Source organism: Adiantum capillus-veneris, chromosome 8, assembly GCF_014529385.1.
Source record: "Adiantum capillus-veneris isolate H3 chromosome 8, ASM1452938v2, whole genome shotgun sequence".
Classification (NCBI taxonomy): Eukaryota; Viridiplantae; Streptophyta; class Polypodiopsida; order Polypodiales; family Pteridaceae; genus Adiantum; species Adiantum capillus-veneris.
In genome coordinates, this window is record NC_140938.1 from 29,223,333 (window position 1) to 29,245,203 (window position 21,871).

General features: G+C 44.8%; 1 protein-coding gene across 2 annotated transcripts in view; it reads left to right on the forward strand.

Moving 5' to 3' along the window:
• The first annotated feature begins 3,001 nt into the window (after positions 1-3,001).
• The window catches only part of LOC147451874 (protein BREAST CANCER SUSCEPTIBILITY 2 homolog B-like), a 66,882-nt gene continuing 48,012 nt past the window's right edge, over positions 3,002-21,871 (forward strand). Inside the window, exon 1 of one of the 2 annotated variants that reach the window (XM_086517758.1) lies at positions 3,002-3,590. In XM_086517758.1, the coding sequence (XP_086373884.1) occupies positions 3,416-3,590 (175 nt within the window). In that variant the 5' untranslated portion in view covers positions 3,002-3,415. The remainder of the gene's footprint in view (positions 3,591-21,871) is intronic. The other variant, XM_086517759.1, reaches the window with a different exon arrangement.

Below are 21,871 nucleotides of genomic sequence, written 5' to 3' on the forward strand. Positions count from 1 at the left end.
AAGGCTATGCGCAACAGAAAGGCATAGATTATGATGAAACCTTTGCTCCTACTTCTCGTGCGTCCACAGTTAGATCACTAGTTGCAATTGCTGCTCATCATGGTTGGAAAGTGCATCAGTTGGATATCAAAACTGCTTTTTTGAATGGTGATTTGCAGGAAGAAGTTTATGTAAGTCAACCAAGTGGTTTTGTTGTAAAAGGTCAAGAGCAAAAGGTATGTAGATTGCGTAAAGCTTTGTATGGTCTCAAACAGGCTCCAAGAGCATGGTATGAGAAGATACATACTTATTTGATTGGCCAGGGATTTCAGAATAGTCCAACAGAAAGTACTTTGTATGTCAAAAAGAGAGATGGAGTTCTCATTATGCTAACACTTTATGTGGATGATATGCTTCTTACAGGCAATACTGCAGATGAAATTGAAGCGTTTAAAGATGCTTTGAGAAAAACCTTTGAGATGTCTGATCTTGGTTTGCTACATTATTACTTGGGTATTCAGTTTGTGCAATCAAAGGATGGCATATACATGTTGCAGGCAAAATATTTGCATAAAATTTTGGACAAGTTTGGTATGCAAAATTGTAAGCCAATCTCTACACCCGTAGAAACTGGATCAAAGTTGAGCATGCATGATGCTGGAGAAACTTTTGATGTACATACTTATGCAGCAGCGGTTGGTTGCTTGATATATTTGGCAGGCAACACTCGTCCAGACATTCAATTTGGGGTTTCCCAAGCAAGCAGATTTATGCACAGCCCAGGTATGCATCATTGGCAGGCTGTGAAGCGCATACTTCGTTACCTTTCAGGTACCCCTAATCTTGCCATGTTCTTTCCAAGGGGGGATATGTATGGAAAGCACAGTTCTATGCAGCTTCTTGGTTACAGCGATTCAGATTGGGCTGGTGATTTTGACACACGACATTCCACAAGTGGCAATTGTTTTTTCTTGGGAAATGCATGTATATCTTGGCTAAGCAAGAAGCAACCCACAGTGGCTACATCAACTTGTGAAGCTGAGTACAGGGCAGCTTTCACGGCAACAGTTGATTGTGTATGGATACGCAGGTTATTGGCAGATCTTTGTGAGTGTCAACAGGCACCCACTACCATTTTCACTGACAGTCAGAGTGCTATTGCAGTTGCAAGGAATCCAGTATTTCATGCAAGAACAAAGCACATAGAGGTTCACTACCACTATGTCAGGGAAAGGCTACATGCAGGGGAGATCACACTAACTTACTGTCCTACACAGGATAACATTGCAGATCTATTTACGAAGGCGTTATCACGAGAAAAGTTTGAAGCTTTCCGAAAAGCTTTGGGCTTACTCTCATACACATGATGATCTGCTACCTTGTACGGATTCACACTATCACTACAGGGGGGATTTGTAGACATGTAGTAGTGTTAGTGTGTATACGCGCTTCACCAGGGGCACTTTTCTCCCACTGGGTTTTTCCCCCTGGACATCTGGTGTGAAAGGACACCTTATCTCTTAGGGTTTCATATAAGCTTTGTAGCTCTGAGTTTGTATACACACAATTATTATTCCAATACAGAGAGAGAGAGACTACAGAGATCTCGTACACAAGCTCTGTGTCTTCTCCTTCTCCATCTTCTTCCTACTCTGAGTTGCTGTCTTCCTTCTGTTTCCTGTTTCATCATCTTCAACACATAGGAAGGAGCTCCTTGTAGAATGCACTCTTAAAATCGTCCCATGTCATCTAGTACTTGAAGGTCTAGTTTGTGGTTTATAATTCATCTAGTACTTGTAGGCCTTGCCTTCAAGTGTGAGACTCATTCTAGAGTCTTGACTGCATCTAAAGTATTGCATAAATGATAAATATCTCCCCACCTTGCTGAAAGATGTAATTATGTACCTTTGTTGTGGACTCATTCATAGAGTCTTGACTGCATCTAAAGTATGGCATAAATGATAAATATCTCCCCACCTTGCTGAAAGATGTAATTATGTACCTTTGTTGTGGTCTCATTCCTCACCATGAAAATCAAGAGGCTTCCTACTCTTAAGAAATTGGGCCACCTCTTTTGGGTCAATTGAATGCAATAATCAGCCTCATGAAAGGAACCTATTGGATGGCTTGCCTGGGAGTACTGCACTTGGGGGGGAGGGGGGTCTTTATATGTAAAACCTATATATAGCATGCGTTCAAGGACTATTTATAAAACCCTTAGCTATGAAATTTTCACCAATAAAAGAGACTATTTTCCTATTCAACCTATAAATTTTTTTAAGATCATTTTTTCAACACCCTTCTGTATGTATAAACTCGAGAAAGTCTAGAAAAGAATAATCCCTATTGTTGAACCCACGTGAAAGGCATTTTTTATTATAGTGAGCCCCTCGAGGAACTGCACCTTGGCATGGTCCTAGTTTTGCTAAGCTCCAAGGATGAGATATTTTCTAATCCACAAAGTTCATGATCGGTAGGGTATTGATTGCTCGAAAGAGAGCCTCTGTGCGTATATGAAGTTCTCTACAATTCATGATTTTGACCAATTAATCTTCCGCTATTATTAGTATCCTAATATGCAGCAACATGTGGACGCTAGAAGAAGGAATGGCTAGATCAAGAATTGAAAAGCCTTGCTCAAACTCAATGTGTGGGTGGCTAATCTGAAGCCATGATGCAAAATGAATTGTTTAAAAGATAAGATCACCTCAAACAATTTGCTCCTTGAGCAACCCGGGACAATGTGGAGCAAGTGTCACATAAAGCACCACATACAAATTTTGAAACTTGAAGTAGTAGAGACTTCTTCCTCTATCCATCTTCTTAAAAATATGGATTCTTTGCTTGAATATCTACCCTACATGTGGAAAATATGAAACCTTAAGACAAGTAGACAAGGGAAAAGAAGAGTTTCATTGACGTGAAACTTTAGTATATATTCCTAAGCAACTATTCAAATCCTCTTTTGTTAACGAGGTGCAAGAAAACCTGTTCCGATCCCTCTTGATGATTTGCTGGATCTGGAGATAAAAGGGGCACACAAATGCTAGGCATAAGGGATAAAGCTGAGTGGGGGTGGAACTATGTCCCATTTCATGCATTCCCTTCTCATATTGTATCTCTTTGGTGGTCTTCTCACAACTTGGGGCCCTTATAAACGTTCAAATGCAATCAATTTCCCTTCTCAACTTGCGGACAACTTATGAACGTTCAATTTCCTTCCCGCGCGGCTGCCAAAGCGACTGATTTGTGTGGAGAGGTTTTTCATTCTCAGTAGCTCGGGCAGGGTTGCAGATAGCTTGGCGAGGTGAAATTCGCTCGTGTGTCTAGGATCATTCGAATGGCGAGGAAAGTTTCCATTCGCTTTCGCTCATCGCAAGCAAGGGTCCATACAGGGAAGGCCACGCTTAGATTGACCTCAATGTAGAGGACTTCAATGGAGATTCCTGTCTGGCGTGTTGCACCTGATGGCCGTGGTCATGGTGATTGGGCCCTTGTTGCAGGTGGCATTCTTAAATCCCCAGTTAAGCCTGCAGCTGGAACGGTGGCCGATGATCTACCCCGCCTGTGGAATGCAGACATCGAGTCTCTCATCCGTGATGAATTTACATGTAGGTTTCTCTTTTTCCCTTATCGATTATGTACGTTTTGCCCTGCACAATCCATTATTCATCTCACGACTTATTCTCATAAGGCTACATGACGTCAAATTCACTGAGGTTCTAAAGTCTTTTGATTTTCTTAAAGGTCCTATTTTTTAATGTTAAGAGGCACCTCACAGAGATTCGTGATTGTGCCGGTATTGACAATGAATTTAAAGGATGTGGAGCATTGCATTTTCATGAATAGCTCGGAACTTGTACTAAAAAAAAGTAATTTTTGTGAACTTGGAAATATTTCAGATAAACGCTTATTGGCATGTAGATAAAAGAGAATGCATGAGACTTGAGAGATGGTGAACAAGAAATAGAGGATATACACATGTAGGGACTACACCTGGGCTAGCTGCATTTTCCGGCCAAGTCGTTATTAATCTTCAAATAGATTATTATTGAATTGATGCGTAAAAATGCATAGTGTCATGTTCATATCACAATTAAGCTGTTAGAGTTGGATAAGGTATCCCATATCCAAAGTAGGTAGTATGTCGTTCAAGAAGACCACTACATTGCTAATGCACGATTCCTTGGTCACAATCTGGTTGTGAATAGTCTCTACCTTGGCTGCGTCATGGATGCATGTTAACACCTTCAAGTGACACAATATGCCCCAAAAAGTGCATCTCCCACATAAAGAACTTGCGTTACTTTTCATCGCTAAGAAGCCTGTGTTCCCGCAATGCTATTAACGACATGCAAGGTGCTCTCAATGCTCTGCTTTGGACTTGGAGAAGGCAATGATGTCATCAAAGAAAGTGACGTGCCCTCCCTTATATTGGTTGCACTCTCTAAATATCTGGTCCATCATCCTATTTAACATGGCAAGAGCATTGGTAAATCTAAATGCCATCACAAAAACTGATGTACTCCAAAGAGCTTCTTGAACGCGGTCTTATGTACATCTCCAAGAGTGATCTTGATTTGATGGTATCCTCTCTTTAAATTGATCCTCTTGAATTAAGTAGCCTCTTGTCTTGTCAAGTATATCATCGATTTGTTAAAAGTTTCATCTTCTATCCAATGGTGGCTCCTAGTATCTCCTAGGGGCAGTTTAGGGAGTGGGATGTTTTGTGACTGTGCCCGGCCGTATTTGAGGTTGACGTAACTTTTCCAGCCATATGAGCCATGTATTTGCCCACCAAGTAGGTTGACATGAGTCAAGATTATACCAAGGCTACAATGTCACTTGCACTGGACACGCAATTACAATTGGTCTTGGGTTCACAATGGATGGACTCTCGTCCTGGTAGTGGCGTGGCAGACATAGGGAGTGGTGGTCTAGTAGACACCATGGCTAGTTCACCACCACCACAATTCGGAGATAGATGTAGTTGGAGTGTCAGGGATATTTTGTTAGCCGTTGGCTGCATTGAGAACTTAAAGTTCCCGACTTTCAAGGGACTCTTCAGAGAGGATGCAAATTACCATGCTAGGAGATTTGTATCTCTCAGAAGAGGTTGTGGTCTCAATAGAGAAGATGCCTACCTAGTGCTCTTCTCGTCTGGTTGCCAAGGTTCCCCAGCAACCAAGATAATTCATGTTCAAGAAGTGGGTGCAAAAGGCTCTCCCCAAGACATCTCAACAGAAGTTACAGGAGCTTCTCCAACCTGAAGCAACCCTGGAGGAGTTTGTCACTGTCGCTATGAGGATAGAAGGGGCTATTCAAGGACCCCCCTCAGGTAGAGATTGCCTCAGTTCTTATGGAAAAGGCCTCCGACCCCTTGATTTCTATAGGTAGGGAACTTGAAGCACTAAAGTTACAACGAGCTCTTCAAGAGGAGAGGTCCTCTCTTCGGCCGGAGAAGTCCCCACATCAAGAAGCTTTGGAAGAGATAAAGAGGGAGTTGGAAGAGCTCAAGGCTCAACAGGAGTCTAAGCCCGTGGTTGTTAGAGTTCACATTCGTGTTAGGTGGTGGCTCCTGTATCTTCCAGGTGCAGTTTAGGAAGTGAGGATTGCTTTGTGGCTATGGTCGGCTGTACTTGAGGTAGACATACCTTTCTCGGCGATGCACTCCACAACAGGAGTCTAAGCCCGTGGTTGTTAGAGTTCACATTCGTGTTAGGTGGTGGCTCCTGTATATTCCAGGTGCAGTTTAGGGAGTGAGGACTGCTTTGTGGCTATGGCCGGCTGTACTTGAGGTAGACATACGTTTTCTCGGCGATGCACTCCACGGTGTTGCTCACCCGATTGGCTGTCATGAGACGGGACCCTCGTTCCTAGGGATTTCCAGGGTCAAAGTCTCGAGTGTTTTGCAGTTTTGCTACTAAATATGTGTTAGGTCTCTTTTAGTGAGTTAACATATTTATTAGCATTTTTAGGGCCATTCATCAGGATCACGAGGTTTTGCAATAGGTAGGGCAAATTGGCAATTTGCCTGTATATGCAACCCCTCCTATTGTACTTTTGGCATGTTGTGATCATTGCAGAGTTCCAACGTTTGGGCACTCACTCTCTCTCTCTCTCTCTCTCTCTCTCTAGCGTTTTCAGCTTGCTAGCGTTTTGAAGTGTGTGCGACCACTTTCTCTCTCCACCAATGATCTCTCTCTCTCTCTCTCTCTTTCTCTCTCTCTGGCGTTTTTCCCTTGCGATCTCCCTCTCTCTTGCTAGTGCTCTCCTTCCTTGGCGTGTGCACACCCTCTACGGTGTGACGTCGTCTATAGGTTCTTGCGCTTTATGATGGGCAATTCACGCTAGGAGCTTGAGTACGAGCCTCGAGGAGATCTATCGCGATAGATTTGAGATCCATTGACTGCCCGGTCCCGAGAGGAGGTTTGCTCGCGGTTGCAGACAAGTTCATCACCCAATTCACCCTTTCCCGTTGCACCTTCAACATGGTATTATAGCCACGGCGTGCTCTCGAATCGGATGGGTGATTTGTGCAAGTTTTTGGTGGTGAATTTCCGTGACGAAAAGAGACGGTTAGCTTTTTTTTTTTGAGTGTTTTTCACTCATTTGGGGCTGATTTTGGCTGTAGTGGGAAGATTTGTAGATTTTCTCTCTTCTATCTCGACCTAGCCTCGTCACATGCCCAAGTTCTCCAACACCATGGAGAGGAGTGATGATTCTGACCCAAATTCAGCTTGTGATAATGAAATACATCACGGGGATGAGATTGGCGGCGGTGGTGAACCGCCCGTCAACAAGGAGTCGGGAGATTGGTCCCAGTTGTACGGTGGCGTAGGTGATCAACCAATCAAGATACCTACCCTCCCTACCTTTCCCTCGGATCGACAATTGAATTGAAAAAAATTTGCCATTTGGAAAGCAACCATGATGACGGTCTTCGACTCTTACAAGCTTGGAGGCTTTGTTTCAAGCAACTTTCAAAAGCCAAAGGACCTCGTGGGAGAGAAGCTATGGGAGTGTGTCAATGCTCGAATCCGGTCTTTCATTATCCTCAATAGTACACCTCTCAGTTATCAGTCACATACGATTGGTGAAAGACGTGAAGTTGATTTGCGATCGGCTTTCTTCACTTTATGATCGAGTTTCTCCAATGAAGCGGATAGCCCTTGAGGTGCAGTTGAGGACCTTGGATGCGAAGAACTCTTCCATGCGGGATCACATCAACAAGATGGAGGAGCTTCAATAAGAGATACTTCGTATGGGAAAGCTTATGAGTTCAAAGGATATGGCAATCAAGCTTTTGACCCAATTGCCTCCTCGGTATACCAACTTCTATTCTTCATTGATTATGAGTGGCTGACTGAATACTATCTCTTTGGACGAGATTGTTCCAATGGTGATGGACTAAGAGGAGCGCTTCAATACGGGGAAGAAGTGAGGCTCCGAAGCCTTGACCGGTTCTTCCAACAACAACAAGAAGCAGAATTATAAAAGGAAAAGCAACAACACCAAAGACGAGAAGTGATGTCGAACGGGAAGCCTTGAAGGCGGAATGACATTGCAATAGTTGCGATGAGAAGGGACATTATTGGAGGAACTGTCATAAGCGAGTTGGAAATGCTTCGACTTCTTCAACGGCAGTGGTGTAGTCACCAACCTTTGTTCATTTGGAGATTCTCCTCTCAGAGGACTCTCCAGGGACATCAGAGCTTGCGTCGACTCTTGCGGTTCGAGACGATCGTGATTGGATTCTGGATAGTGGTGCCTCACGACACATAACACCTTCGAAGGATCTTTTGTCCAACATGTGACATTACTGTGGCACCGTCTTTATTGGCGACAAATATGAAATTCCTATTCACAGCAAGGGATTTATGGAGTTTATTCACGACGGCAGAGGGTGTATGCATACCTCCAAGGTACTTTATGCTCCGAAGTTGGGATTTCATCTCATGTCTGTGCACGAGGTGTGCAAGCTTGGCATGGAGGTGATCTTTACAGAGGACGCAGTATCTATTCGGGATTGTGAATCCGACAAGGAGGTCAGAGGGGGCTTATTGGAGAATGGACTCTACAAGCTTCATGCTCTTTCTTCAGTGACACGGATACCCACAAGTGATCTTTGGCATTACAGATTTGGTCATTTGAACATGGCTTGCTTTTCGTGAGCGGATGCTTACAGGCTTACCAGATGTTGGGAGTAAGGATGTGAAATGCATTACTTGCATTCGTGGGAAGCAACATCGAGAATCTATTCAAAGGCTTGCTACATGCCAAGCCATTGCCATTTTGGAGTTGGTTCACATTGACCTTTATGGACCTACGCAGACTCCTTCCCTTGGCAAGGCTCTCTATTTCATGTTGCTGGTGGATGATTTTAGCCACTTTACTTGGGTATACTTTCTATAGCGCAAGTATGAGGCATTTGGCCTCTTCAAGAATTCGCATTCTCTTGTGGAGAAGGAAAGCAATCAAGTGTTGAACACTATTCGATCGGACAAAGGTGGAGAGTTTACCTCCAAAGCATTCATTCAGTTTTGTGCGGACAATGGCATCAAGCGAGAGCTTGCGAATATCGGATCACCCTTAGAGAATGGAGTTGTGGAGCGGAAGAATAGGACAATGGTAGAAATGGCACAAACCATGCGTGAGCATTGAGACTTTCCAAAGTCTTTATGGGCAGAGGCAATTGCGATGACAGTCCATACCATAAACCAATCTCCAACCTTTTCAGTCCCAGGCAACGTCTCCCATTTTCGGATTTTTGGGAGCAATGCATATGTCCATGTACCAAAGGAGAAGAGGGAGATGTTTGACTCCAAGTCCAAGAGAATGTTTTTTGTCGGCTTTTCGAGGGATATCGACTTTATGATCGAGAGAAGAAGGATGTTGTACTCTGCCGTGATGTTGTCTTTGATGAGGTTTTACCCTCAAAGGGGGCTTCCGCTCCCAAGTCTTTCACGACGACCCTTGATTTGCCGATACTTGGAGACCTAGATTTTGATTTGCCCCTTGATGAACCCTCTTCTCCTACCCCTATCCCTCAGGCTTTGTAGAAGAATGCACCCATTTCAAATGATGCAGATGACAATGGTTCTCATCATAGTGCAAAGTTAGAGCCAGACATACCAGTAGCTCCTCCTGCGGGGAGCAAGTCAAACAAGTTACCAAAGTGGCTATTGGAGACGTAGCTCCTTCTGTCGAGAGCAAGTCAAACAAGTTACCGAAGTAGCTATTGGAGACCTTGTGAGATGCAGCGACTTTAGATTTTCCACCCGACTGGCGTGAAGCCGGTACTACATGACGATCTCAGCGACTTCGACTTGCCGATGCAGATGGGCTTTATTACAGGTGAACTATGCTTTGATGTCGACGACAGTGATCAAGGACAGAGATCCTTTGATTGTTGAGGAGGCGCTTCACAACCGAAGTGGAAGTTGGCCATGCAGAATAAACTTGATTCCATCAAGAAGAACAACACTTGGGAGTTGGTTCCATGGCCTGCCAAGCGGAAAGTAATTGGTGTCAAACGGATCTAGAAGACCAAGTACAAATCTGATGGTTCTTTGGACAAGCACAAGGCAAGACTAATTGCCGAGGGCTTCTCTTAGAAACTTGGTGTGGACTATGACGAGACCTTTGCACCGAATGCGAGGATGGCGACCATTTGGATAGTTTTTGCCCTTCTTGCTTTTTTCGGGTGGCAGGTTTTTTAGATGGATGTTGTTTCGGCATCTCTCAATGGTGACTTAGAGGAAGAGGTGTATGAGGAGCAACCTCCAAGGTAGATCTTGGCTTGCTTCACTACTTTCTTCGATTGGAGGTATGGCAGACAAAGGGATGCATCTTTTTCTCTCAAGAGCGCTACATCGAAGAGTTGTTGGAAGCATTTGGTATGATTGAGTGCAAACCTATCTCAACCCCTATGGTCCCAATTAGAAGTTGTCATAGCATGATCTCCCAGATATAGCAGATGCGACAAAGTATCGAAAACTGGTCAGTTCTCTTATTTGGGTTCTCAACACCCGATTTGATGTCAGTTTCTCGGTGGGACATCTCAGCTCTTTCATGTAGAGATCCGTCAAGTCACATTTGGAGCAGGCTCTTTGGATTGAGCAATATTGAAAGGCGACCAAGTCATTAGGCATTTACTATGCGGCTGGAGGTACAGGCTCCCAGATCATTCTACAAGGATGCAGTGATTCAGATCGGGTGGAGATCCAGATGGATGACGGTCGACTACAGGTTACACCTTTTCTTTTGGCTTAGGAGCAGTTTCATGGAGCAGCAAGAAATAGCCTATAGTTGCCTTATCTTCCACAAAGGTAGAGTACAGGGCTATTTGCAATGCTACATGTGAGTCAGTGTGGTTACAGAGGCTACTTTCGGAGATGAGATTTTCCCAGCAGACGACCATCGTGTACTGTGACAACTAGAGTTGTGTAGCCATTGCAAGGAATCCGATGTTCCATGCCTGGACCATTCATATAGAGATACAGTACCATTTTGTTCGTGAGAAGACCAAGTATGGCTCTATCCAACTAGAGTACATCCCAACGTCAGATAACCCTGTTGATATCTTCACCAAACCTCTTCCACAGGCGACATTATCTTCTCATGCCAATTCTGCTCCCTTGGACTTGCTTCCCATACAAGAGTTGAGAGGGGGTGTTAGAATTCAAATTCTTGTCTGGTGGTGGCTCCAATATCTCCCAAGAGCAGTTTAGGGAGTGCGGGCTGTTTTGTGGCTGTGCCCGACCGTACTTGAGGTAGATGTACCTTTTCTTGGCGATGCACTCCACAGTGTTGATCACCCAGTAGGCTGGCATGAGGCGGGCACACTGTTTCTAGGGTTTCTCGTGGTCAGAGTCTTGAGTGTTCTACAATGCTACCTAATATGTGTGTCAGGTCACTTATAGTGAGTTTACATATTTATTAGCATTTTTAGGGCCATTTATCGATCGTGGGGTTTTGCAGTAGGTAGGGAAAATTGGCAATTTGCCTATATATGCAACCCCTCCCCTTTTACTTTTGGCATGTTGTGATCATTGCAGAGTTCCAGCGTTTGGACACACTCTCTCTCTCTCTATAGCGTTTTCAGCTTGCTAGGGTTTTTGAGTGTGTATGATCACTTTCTCTCTCTAGTGTTTTCTCTCTCCACCAACAATCTCTCTCTCTCTCTTTGGCGTTTTTCCCTTGCGATCTCCCTCCCTCTTGCTAGCACTCCCTTTCCTTGGTGTGTGCGAACCCTCTATGGTGTGACATCGTTTGTAGGTTGCTCCCGTGCTTTACGATGGGTGGTTCGTGCTAGGAGCTTGAGTACAAGGAGATCTATCGCGATAGATCCGAGATCCATTGGTTGTCCGGCCTTGAGATGTAAGGTGCAACGGAAATGAATGTTGAACTTTGCTCAAGATGAGTGCTCTGAACTGTGCTCAAGGTTCCTTTTACTTAGGGAAGGGAGAGCCTTCCGTTCCTTTAGTGAGAGAGTGCAATGGACACAAACAAAGTGAATGGTGAAACCGGCCCGTGGGGCGTTAGGCTTTGGCTTTCACCCGAAATTCTTTACTTCAGACACACACAGAGAGAACGTGCAAAGGAAACTTGTGACGGGAATTAACACTTAATAAGCACACACACGGCTCGGAAGCTAGAATAATCCGAGCTGACGCCGACATGCAAAGGAAACTTGGGACGGGAATTAACACTTAAGCACACACACGGCTCGGAAGCTAGAATGCTCCGAGCTGACGCCGACAACTTGTAGGCTCCAAAATTGGCGCCCCTTTCGGTATTTCTTTATTCTTTAACTGAGGGAATAAAACCTGTGATCTCCTACGAGTTGGCCCGCATAATCCGGGCTGAAATACACCTGTTCTGGCCTGGTTTCGGCAACATAACTGTAGTAGGCGCTTCATAGTCAGTATTCCCACGCAATAGATGACTTTCCCGACGCATACGAACACTTTGCAAAACCTGGCGAGAATCTGCAGCACGCTGAATTCTCTGTTTTTTGCCCCGAAAATGCACCAGATCACCTCTACAACAGTCCTATCATGTCCCCGAACCTCCTGGGGATATTAGGGACCGTTTAGGGCCGAAACCCTAAACCTGCACAAATACACAGCAGGCTGTATTCCCCGTTTTGGGCTCCGTTTCGCGTGCCGGTCGCATTTGTAGCAAGTCCTCGATCTCCCGCACCTGTAGGGCTATTGGCCCTTTGAATCGGACGAGATTTCTCACGTGAAACCTCCCCGAATTCACCTGTATCTGTAGGGGATTAGCAACTAGCTAATCCAGTACCTGCAAGAGGTTCTTGCCTCGGCAATCGCGCATGAACCCACACAATTGTACATCAGTCAAATGAAAAGCCCTCTTGTGGGGCATCACATAACTGCACGTAAGGGAGAGAGAGAGCAGTGTGTAGTGTGCAGGGCATCACTCCTGGCACCACACTGTACATAGAGGGAAAGGAAGCATTCCATAGCTCTTAACTTGTGGCAGTTCTTCAAAAATGAGGCTTCCCAACTTATAATTCAGCGCTACCTCTTCCTTTGTGAGGCAAGTTCACAGAAATGTACCACTTGGCGCATTTACAAGCATTTTCCTGTTTCGGGTTTGCCGCCTAAAAATCTCCCGACTGGTTGCTTAGTTGACTTCGTGGCAGAGTTGTAAAGTGTTCCCCTAGTCATACCGGAGGTAATGACGCGAACACATTTCATGGCCCAAAATAGCAGTTCCCTAAATTTTAGGAGATGCTTCCATTGGGCTCCCACTGGTCATCTGACCATCTATCCTCATTGGGACCGCATCCAAAAGTGCAATGTGGCCCAACTGTCGGATACTTTCTGTTGGTAGTCCCACCTTGACTTTATGCCTTTATTGAGTTCACTTCCTAGAATCCACCAACTTGCTAAGTGCGACGGGGGGACCTACATGATCTTGCTCTGAGCCTAGACATCCTCTTACTATACGAATTCTAGTGCTGACCACTTCCCCTCTGTGGGTGAAACTACCGTTCACATTGGCCATACAATGTCCGACCGTTTGCTACTTCAAAAAGAGAGGGTCTCAAAAATAAAACAAAAATCATTGGAAAGAAACTAACAACTAAGGTTAGCAGTTGCTACGTCCTCTTGACATATGCCACGTCCCCGTGACATACCCCCCTCTTGAAATCGCAAACGTCCTCAATTGCATACCATAAATACATGCCACTGATGATCTTGTGCTATTAACACTCTTTTATCATCTCATGTATCCGCAAGAAAGGTCGGAACACATAGATACAAATAACTTCATACTTTTGTCATTTCCATCTATTACACTGAATTCATATGTACATTTGATGTACTAGCTCTATCATTACCCCTCCTTTGCACACGTTGGGTTGGGGCATAAGTAGGCTGTAATCCAAAGGCTTCAAGGTAAAGCTGCAATACATTTGGTGACTCTGACAGTTCATGTTCTTCCATCCACTTTGCATGCATAGGCAGATAGTTCTTGAACTTCACCAAATAACGTCTTGCAACCTGTCCTTTTAACTTTTATGTCCTTATGTGCCAAAACTTACTCAGGTACCAGGATCTCATCAAGTTCCTCAACTTCTGGCTGATCCTCATCTGGCATATCTTCTTGCACATCACCCACGAAGGGTCTTAGACGACTCACGTGAAACGCATTATGAATCTTCCACGCATCAGGCAATTTCAGCCTGTAAGCCACATCGCTGATCTTGTTAAGCACTTGAAAGGCCCATAGTAACGCATGCTGAGGAAACAACCGTTCCTTGCCCTTCATCTTCTTTAACCTTGCCTTTTCGAACCTTAGCAATACCCAGTCACCAGGTGATAACAACAATTCACGACGGTGACGATCAACAGCCTTTTTTTGTTTTGCCCGAGTCTTCTCCAAGGCAACTTTAATTTTCTTGTACATTTCATCCATGTTCTCAACATATCGATCTGCCTCAAAGATCTTGTCCTTTGTATGCAAAATGGGAGGAACCTTTTTGCCGCCTTCAACAATCTCAAAAGGTGCTTTGCTAGTAGACGAATGCACTGTATTATTGTACGCATATTCAAGCATATTATTGTACGTATTATTGTACGCATATTCAAGCATAGGCAAATACTGTTCCCACTTGCCTTTATTATCTGACACATAGCATTTCAGCAGATCTAAGACAGTAGAATTAGCCTCTTCTGATTGTCTATCAGTTTGTGGATGAAACGAAGACAAGAACTTGAGCGTAGTGCCCATGTTCTCAAACAATCCTCTCTAGAACAAACTGGTCATGGGAGGATCACGATCATTGATAATCGATTGTGGCATACCATGGTACTTAAACACATTGTACATGAACAAGCGTGCCATCTGATCAGTTTTTATCTTCTTCCTGACAGGGATAAAATGGGTCTGCTTCGCTGAACCTGCAGATAATGGTCCATATACCATCATTCCTTGGTGTTCTTGGAAGATCAAAGATAAAGTCCATAGCAATGCTTTCCCATGGCTTATCCGGAATCGGCAGTGGTTGTAACAACCCTCGCGCCTTTTGCCCGTCAAACTTGACCTTTTGGCAAATTATGCATGCTCGCACAAAGGCATCCACATCTCTCCTCAAGGTAGGCCAATAGCAGAATGTCTCTACCGCTTTAACTGTCGCATCAATACCACGATGCCCTGCATACGGTGGGACATGACTCTCTTCCTGACGTTATGTCGCAGTGACCTTGTGACACAAAGCTTGCCATGCATCATTATAAAACCATCTCTGAGGAGGTAGTACTCGTGATGTTGCCCCTCTTGTAAATGTTCAAAGATCCTTGAAAAATCTTCATCAGTAGCATACTGTTCCTTCATTTCATCTAACTCATGATGATAAGCAATTGACACAGCTGAAATTTGTGGCTTCCTTGATAACACATCAGCCACAACATTCTTCTTGCCTTCCACATGCATAATCTAGAAGTGGAACATAGAAAGAATGCTTGCCCATCGCATATGCTTTTCAAATAACTTTGACTGTGTCAAGAAGTATCACAAGGTCTGATGATCTGTTTGGACAACAAAATCAACACCTAAGAGGTAGTGCTTCCAGATAGAAAGCGCATGAATGACGGCCAAGAGCTCTTTCTCATAGATTTGCATAGTCCTCTTTGGCCCTTGTAAAATTCGGCTTTCATAAGCTACTACCCGTCCATCTTGCATTAGCACTGCTCCGATGCTACTGCCGCACGCGTCACACTAGACCACAAATGACTTCCTGAGGTCTGGCAAAACAATTACGGGATCTGAAGTCAACTTTTCTTTTAAGAGACTAAAAGCTGAAATCTCTTTTTGGGCCTATCTGAAGTGACCTCTTTCTTTTGCAAAGAGTGAAGAGACGATGCTATCTCTGCAAAATTCCTGATAAACCTTCTATAGTAGGAACACAATCCCAAGAAGCTTCTGACATCGTGTACAGTCTTCAAGTCTGGCCATGTCTTAATAGCTTCGACCTTTGCGGGATCCATTCTGACACCATCCTTTGAGATTATGTGGCCAAGAAAGTGGATCTCTTCCAGGAAGAATTCACTTTTCTTAGGATTGACAAGTAGCCTGTGATGACTGCGCATCTCTTCGAACACAATGGTCAAGTGACGCCTATGCTCCTCTTCATTCTTCGAATAGACTATCATGTCATCAAAGAATGTTTCAACAAACTGTTGATGCAAGCGGAAAATCCAGTCCATCATTCTGTTGAACGTGGCAGGAGCATTTGTTAGACCAAACGGCATCACTAGAAACTCATAAAGACCAAATGTCGTTCTAAACGCAGTCTTGTGCACATCCTCTGGCCTTCTGCGAATCTGATGGTACCCACTCTTAAGGTCTATCCTGTTGAAAATTGCAGCACCCTCTAAACGATCGAGAATATCATCAATTCGAGGAATAGGAAACCTATTCTTGATGGTATTCTTATTCAACGCACGGTAATCATTACACATGCGCCATGAGCCATCCTTCTTTTGCACTAGGAGCACTGGGGAGCAAAAGGGTGAAGAACTAGGTTGAATCAGCCCCTTCTCTAATAACTCCTCAACCTTGCCCATAATCTCTTTCTGTTGCGCCCCGCTAACCCTGTAGGAGGTATATTTGGTGGGCTACACCCTGGCACCAAATCTATCCGATGGTCCTTAGGTCTCTCTGGCGGCAATTGCGACGGTAATGAATCAGAAAAATAGTCACTAAACTTTTGCAAAAATGCTGACCTTTCTTAACACAGATAAATTTGACTGACCACTATCTGAGACATCACGTGCAAAAATCAAGTACACAGAAAGATGATTCTTTATTACAGAAGTAATAGCAGAAGCAGATACAATAGGGACTGACTCTCCTTTTAGCTTTACATCCAAGATGTGAGTTTTGCCCCTATGCTGTACAGTGATCTTTTTGTTGTAGGCATCCAAGACTCCATGCACTCGGAACATCCACGGGATCCCCAACAAGGCATCACATCCTTCCAAGCGGCATGATGTAGAACTCTTCTGTGTCCATATACGACTGAATATGCAGACGCAGCTTTCCAATAATGGGAGCAACACACTCTGAGTGGCCAGGACATGCCAACCCTGCCTATGTTGTGTACCCCATCTCTTCAGCTCTGATGCCCAGCTTCATAGCTAACTATGGTGAGATAAAGTTGGCTTTGGTACCTGGATCAAAGAAGATGAGTGCCGTATGATCCCTAACTTTACCCCATGTCCTGCATAACTCACTGGCATCTGTACTGGGCCTGTCACCCACCATGTGTGACACCAAACCTGTCGTGGGTTTAGGCTTCTTGCCTTTCTGTTCTTCTTTATCATCTGAGTCAGTTGGTCTTTTCCTTTGTGGACGATTGGTAGCAAAGTCTAGGACGTATGAATCCCCTGGCCACCAACTCCGTGAGTTGCCCCTCTAACTCTTCTTCTTGAGTCTTGTTCAAACGGTATGGAGCTTTACTGACAGGCTGTGCCCCCTCCATGAGTTCAATGCGATGGTCCTCCGATCGCTCGGGTGGGAGACGGGGTGGAAGATCATCCTACAAAAAGAGATGCTTAAACTTGGTAAACAAAGTTGAATACCTATCTGGAGCGTGAATGCTCTGGGTAACTGGAGAGGCATAGATGAATGCCGCTTGTGCTCCTCTTTGTAATTCACGCTTCACCTGCACATGAGAAATGAGAGACAAAGAATGCAGACCCTCCTCACCACGAATGATCATGGGAGAGTCACTTTTGGCATTTAGAGTGAGAGTATTGTCGGCCCAATCAATGAAAGGGTTATGCTCACAAAACCATCTAATGCCCAAAATCATATCACATCCTGAGAGAGGAGACACGATAAATTTTCTACGGAAGGCAGCCCGTTGAACTATAAACAACACATCAAGGCACTCTAGCGTAATGAGAGAGTCCATACCGGGAGCGAAGCCAGACACCTCGAGATGAGATGTCTGACTAACCTCTAGGCGGGCTCTCTCTACAAGAGAGGCACTACTCACGTCATGCATACTGCCAGAATCAAACAATATGAGAAAACGTTGACCTTCACATGACCATAACATTTAAAGAGACACTCATCAATGTGTGTGTCAGAAACATATGAAGACTCAGATTGGTTCATTAAAGTGCTTGTGGTAGTTGTTGGTGCTTTGGGTTCTTTAGGTGGGGCTGTCTTAGGATAAGCCTTCTTAATGTGACCCTTGACGTGACATTGATAACATCTACCTTCCTTAGCATAAATCACTTGTTCTTCAGCCGTTATGTGTCCTCCTATAATTCCTTGTGCGGCTTTTTCATCCGGGGTTAGCTTAGATTTTGCAGGTGCTTTAGCTTTACCTGTAGATTCATTTTGGGAGTTCTTTTCCGAAGGATTAGAGGAAGATTGGCTAGAAGAGTTACCATTCTTACCGTTCTTTATCGTTCTGTGGGTTTTGAGGAGTCTGATAGGTACTGTGAGAGGACTTGTTCTCCTTAGGCTTTTCCTTCCTGTGCTTCATGTTCTGTGCGAGAGCAATCGCTACCACTTGGTTGAGATCTATGCGTTCGAAGACTTCGACATCAAACTTGATATAGTCGTCCAACCCGAAAATAAAAGCCTCTTTGCGCTTCGCTTCCGATTTGCGCAATTGGGTGCCAAGCTGCAAAACACGGTTAGAAAAAGACATGATTGGAGTATCATTTTGCTTGAGATTGCGTCAATCTTCCTTTAACCGCGCTAGGTACTGAGGTGGCAAGAACCGTGCCTTGAGCTTGTCTTGGAAGTCGACCCAATTGAAAGAAAGGGGCACGTCTTCCTTTGCTTCCTCTAGGTGCGTGGCCAACCGCTAATCTTGCCACGCTTGATACTAGTTAATGGCATCACCGGCAAGATATATGGATGCCGTCAAAACTTTGCTATTTTTTGTCTTCTTAGTTGTCGCAAAATAAGCATTAAATTGATGCAACCAAGAATGAATAACATTAGCGTCCATCTTACTGTCATACTTACTGAATGTCAACTTCTCCGTGACGGGGTTATTGGAATCCGCTTCTCGACTTGTGCTATCTGTTGATTCGTCCATGTCCTTGAGTGGCTCGGACTTCAAGGTGAGTACTTGTAGGACCAACTCTTGCATGCGTTGGTCTCTCTGCGCCTCACGTTCTAATTCCAAGGCCGCTCGTCTTTATTCGGCCGCCATGCGTGCTCGCTTACGCGCACGCTCCAAGGCTACCCTTCGTTCTTCGGCCGCCAAGCGCGCTTGCTCGCGCTCGCGATCAAAGGTGGCGCGTTGCGGCTCTTATTGTAGCATCATGTCCATCATCGACTTGACCAAAGCCTCCATAGGATTTGGTGCAAACCGTGGCGTAGATGGGAAAGCGAGAGGGTCGGAAAAACCTCCTGGTGGGGAAAATTTTTCTTCACCACCTCCATGCTCATCACCTTCATGCAAAGCATTCATTCCGCTTCGGGTGATGACCATACATTGAGATCTTGGGTACTTAAGTTCACGAGGAACTTGGGGTCATGTGGTTCTTGGGTTCTTGAGGTTCTCGAGGTTCTTTAGTCCTTGAGGTTCTTTAGCTTGCAATCTGTGTTAGAGAAGGCTTTTCTCTTACCCGAGCTCGACTCTTCCCTGCGGGCGCACCCCTTGGTGGCCTTGCGCTCACATCAAGGTTGCTTTTTCTCACCTCACGTCGATTGGCCGGCCGCCAAGTGTACGGTCCGCTTTCAATGAGTGAAAAGAGGAATGAGGGGAGGCCGGACAAGCCCCTCTTTCTTGGGTTTCATGTTACTGTTCAAAAACACGATTAGGAATCGACACGCCCAAATGGACTTGGGTTACGTGCGACCGCAACAAGCAAAAAAAATTCTTGTGGTTCTTTCCTTGAATGATACAGAACACTGCCAAAGCTCTGATACCAATGTAAGATGCAGCGGAAGTGAATGTTGAACTTTGCTCAAGATGAGTGCTCCGAACTATGCTCAAGGGTTCCTTTTACTTACAGAAGGGAGAGCCTTCCGTTCCTTTAGTGAGAGAGTGCAAATGATCACAAACAAAGTGTAACACCGTGAATGAAGGTGCTGAAAGAGAGAGAGAGAGAGAGAGAGAGAGAGAGAGAGAGAGAGAGAGAGAGAGAGAGAGAGAGAGAGAGAGAGAAGAATACGATACCAGACTGTTCTCAAACCCTCCTCCAAGGGCCCCTCTCTCGATGGCGAGAGAAGTCTATGCTATTGATTGCCCAAATCTGGTACAAAGGTGCTGATGCAAGTTCTTGATGCTATGATGCAATGATGGTCTAAGTCGGGGACGACGGCGACGACGACATTGATGACTGCTGGCTCAAAACACTGACTTCAGAGGCTAAAAACATTGCTATATCTGGTTGAAAACGCTGAGACTGGCTAGTACAGTCTGCTGAAAACGTTGCTGCAGGTTGACAGAGAACGCTGATGCAGGCTTATAGAAAACACTGGTTGGCTGATCTGAAAAGCTGGTGTCGGCTGATTTGCAAACACTCGTGTAAGGTGCAGCGGAAGTGAATGTTGAACTTTGCTCAAGATGAGTGCTCCGAACTGTGCTCAAGGGTTCCTTTTACTTACGGAAGGGAGAGCCTTCCGTTCCTTTAGTGAGAGAGTGCAAATGATCACAAACAAAGTGAATAACATTGTGAATGAAGGTGCTGAGAGAGAGAGAGAGAGAGAGAGAGAGAGAGAGAGAGAGAGAGAGAGAGAGAGAAGAATACGACACCAGAATGTTGTCAAAACCCTCCTCCAAAGGCCCCATTCTCTATGGCGAGAGAGGTCTACTATTGATTGTACAAATCTCTACAATGCTTGGACTTGCCGACGATGTCGACGACGATGAGGACGACGACGAGACGGACTGAAATTTGAAAATGCTAATGGCCGAATCTGCAAATCTTTATCTGCTGAATTCTGACTCTATGTCGGAGACGATGTCGATGACGATGATGCAACGACGACGCGCTGAAAACGCAGATGCTGAAATCTGCGTTTTCCAGGCTGAATCTGCAAACTTTGATGGATCTGGCCGTGCGGCAAGGATCTGCTGCGGGAAGGTGAGATCTGCGAGGTTTGGTACTTCTACTGCTGTGTCTTGATGCTGAAAACTGAAAACGCTGGTGCCTCTAAGTGTTCCGTCGCGAAGGATCTGTAAAACACTGAGGCTGATCTGCAAATAAAAAATGCTATGGCTGAATTCTGGTATGCTGCAAAAACGCTAGGCATTTTGCTGTCTTGCTGCTGCCGGTTGTCCTGCAAATGCAAAATGCTAGGCTTCTTGATCTGTCTGCTGCAATGCAAAAACGTTGGCTTGGTTCTTGAGGGAAAAAGGCTAGTTCTGCTGTGTTGCAAAACGCTAGGTATTGCTGGGGGGGGGGGGGGGGGGGGGGATCTGCTGAGAAGGTGCCTGTTGAACCTTGGTTCCTGTTGCCTCTTCTGCCGGAAAGTGGTAGCGCTAGGTTTCTTATGTACTTGCTTATCAAAATTATTCTACCTAGTTCCCAACAAAAGTCACTTAAAAATAATAAGTGAAAAATACGAAAAATAGGTCTATACACTGTAAAAATGCTCTTGATGGGTTCTGATGGAAATCTAACGGTCATGTTGTGTGCAACCAGAGGATATGTATCTACTCTAAGTGTCTGGACATGCACGGTCTGCGAACAGACTCACAAAAGTGCGAGAACACTTCCTAAACTAGACTGACTGAACTGAACTGAACCCTTGTCATGAAGTATCTTGTCCACGCACACATAGGGTTAGATGTGCACGTGACATCCCCTCCTTTTCAAAGTGAGGTACTGGTACCGAACTGTATGGTGTCGAGGGAGATGGCCAACAGCGTCTGGAATCCTGGAAAGGACGCTTCGCCGGCCCACTCTGATGTGTGGGTTGTGCGATACTTGAACTTCATAAAGGTCTACAACGCTTGCTTCTTTGGGCCGCGTCGAAAGCGACACAAAGTCATCTGTAACTCATTCAATGCTTCAACTTCGTCTATAGTCATGCGTCTACCTTCTTCAAGAATCCCTGAGGCTGAAAATTCTTGAAACCACTTCCAACACAAAAACATGAACATACCCATTCCATGTAAAGTGACTGGAAAAATATTATTCCTTCGAAAAAACTGTGCATGCAATGCGGATAAACAAAGTGACGAAGTGCCAAACACACAAACAATGGGGTCGAAACTCGACTTTCCGATCTAAATCAATCAACTGTGGCAAAACACAATGGAAATGCCGATGCTTGATGCTCAATCCTTCTTGTGCTCTTTCGGATACGGAGTCATGCCAAGGAAGAGACATGGAATGTAAATTCCTTGAATGCAAACATTTCATCTTTTCAT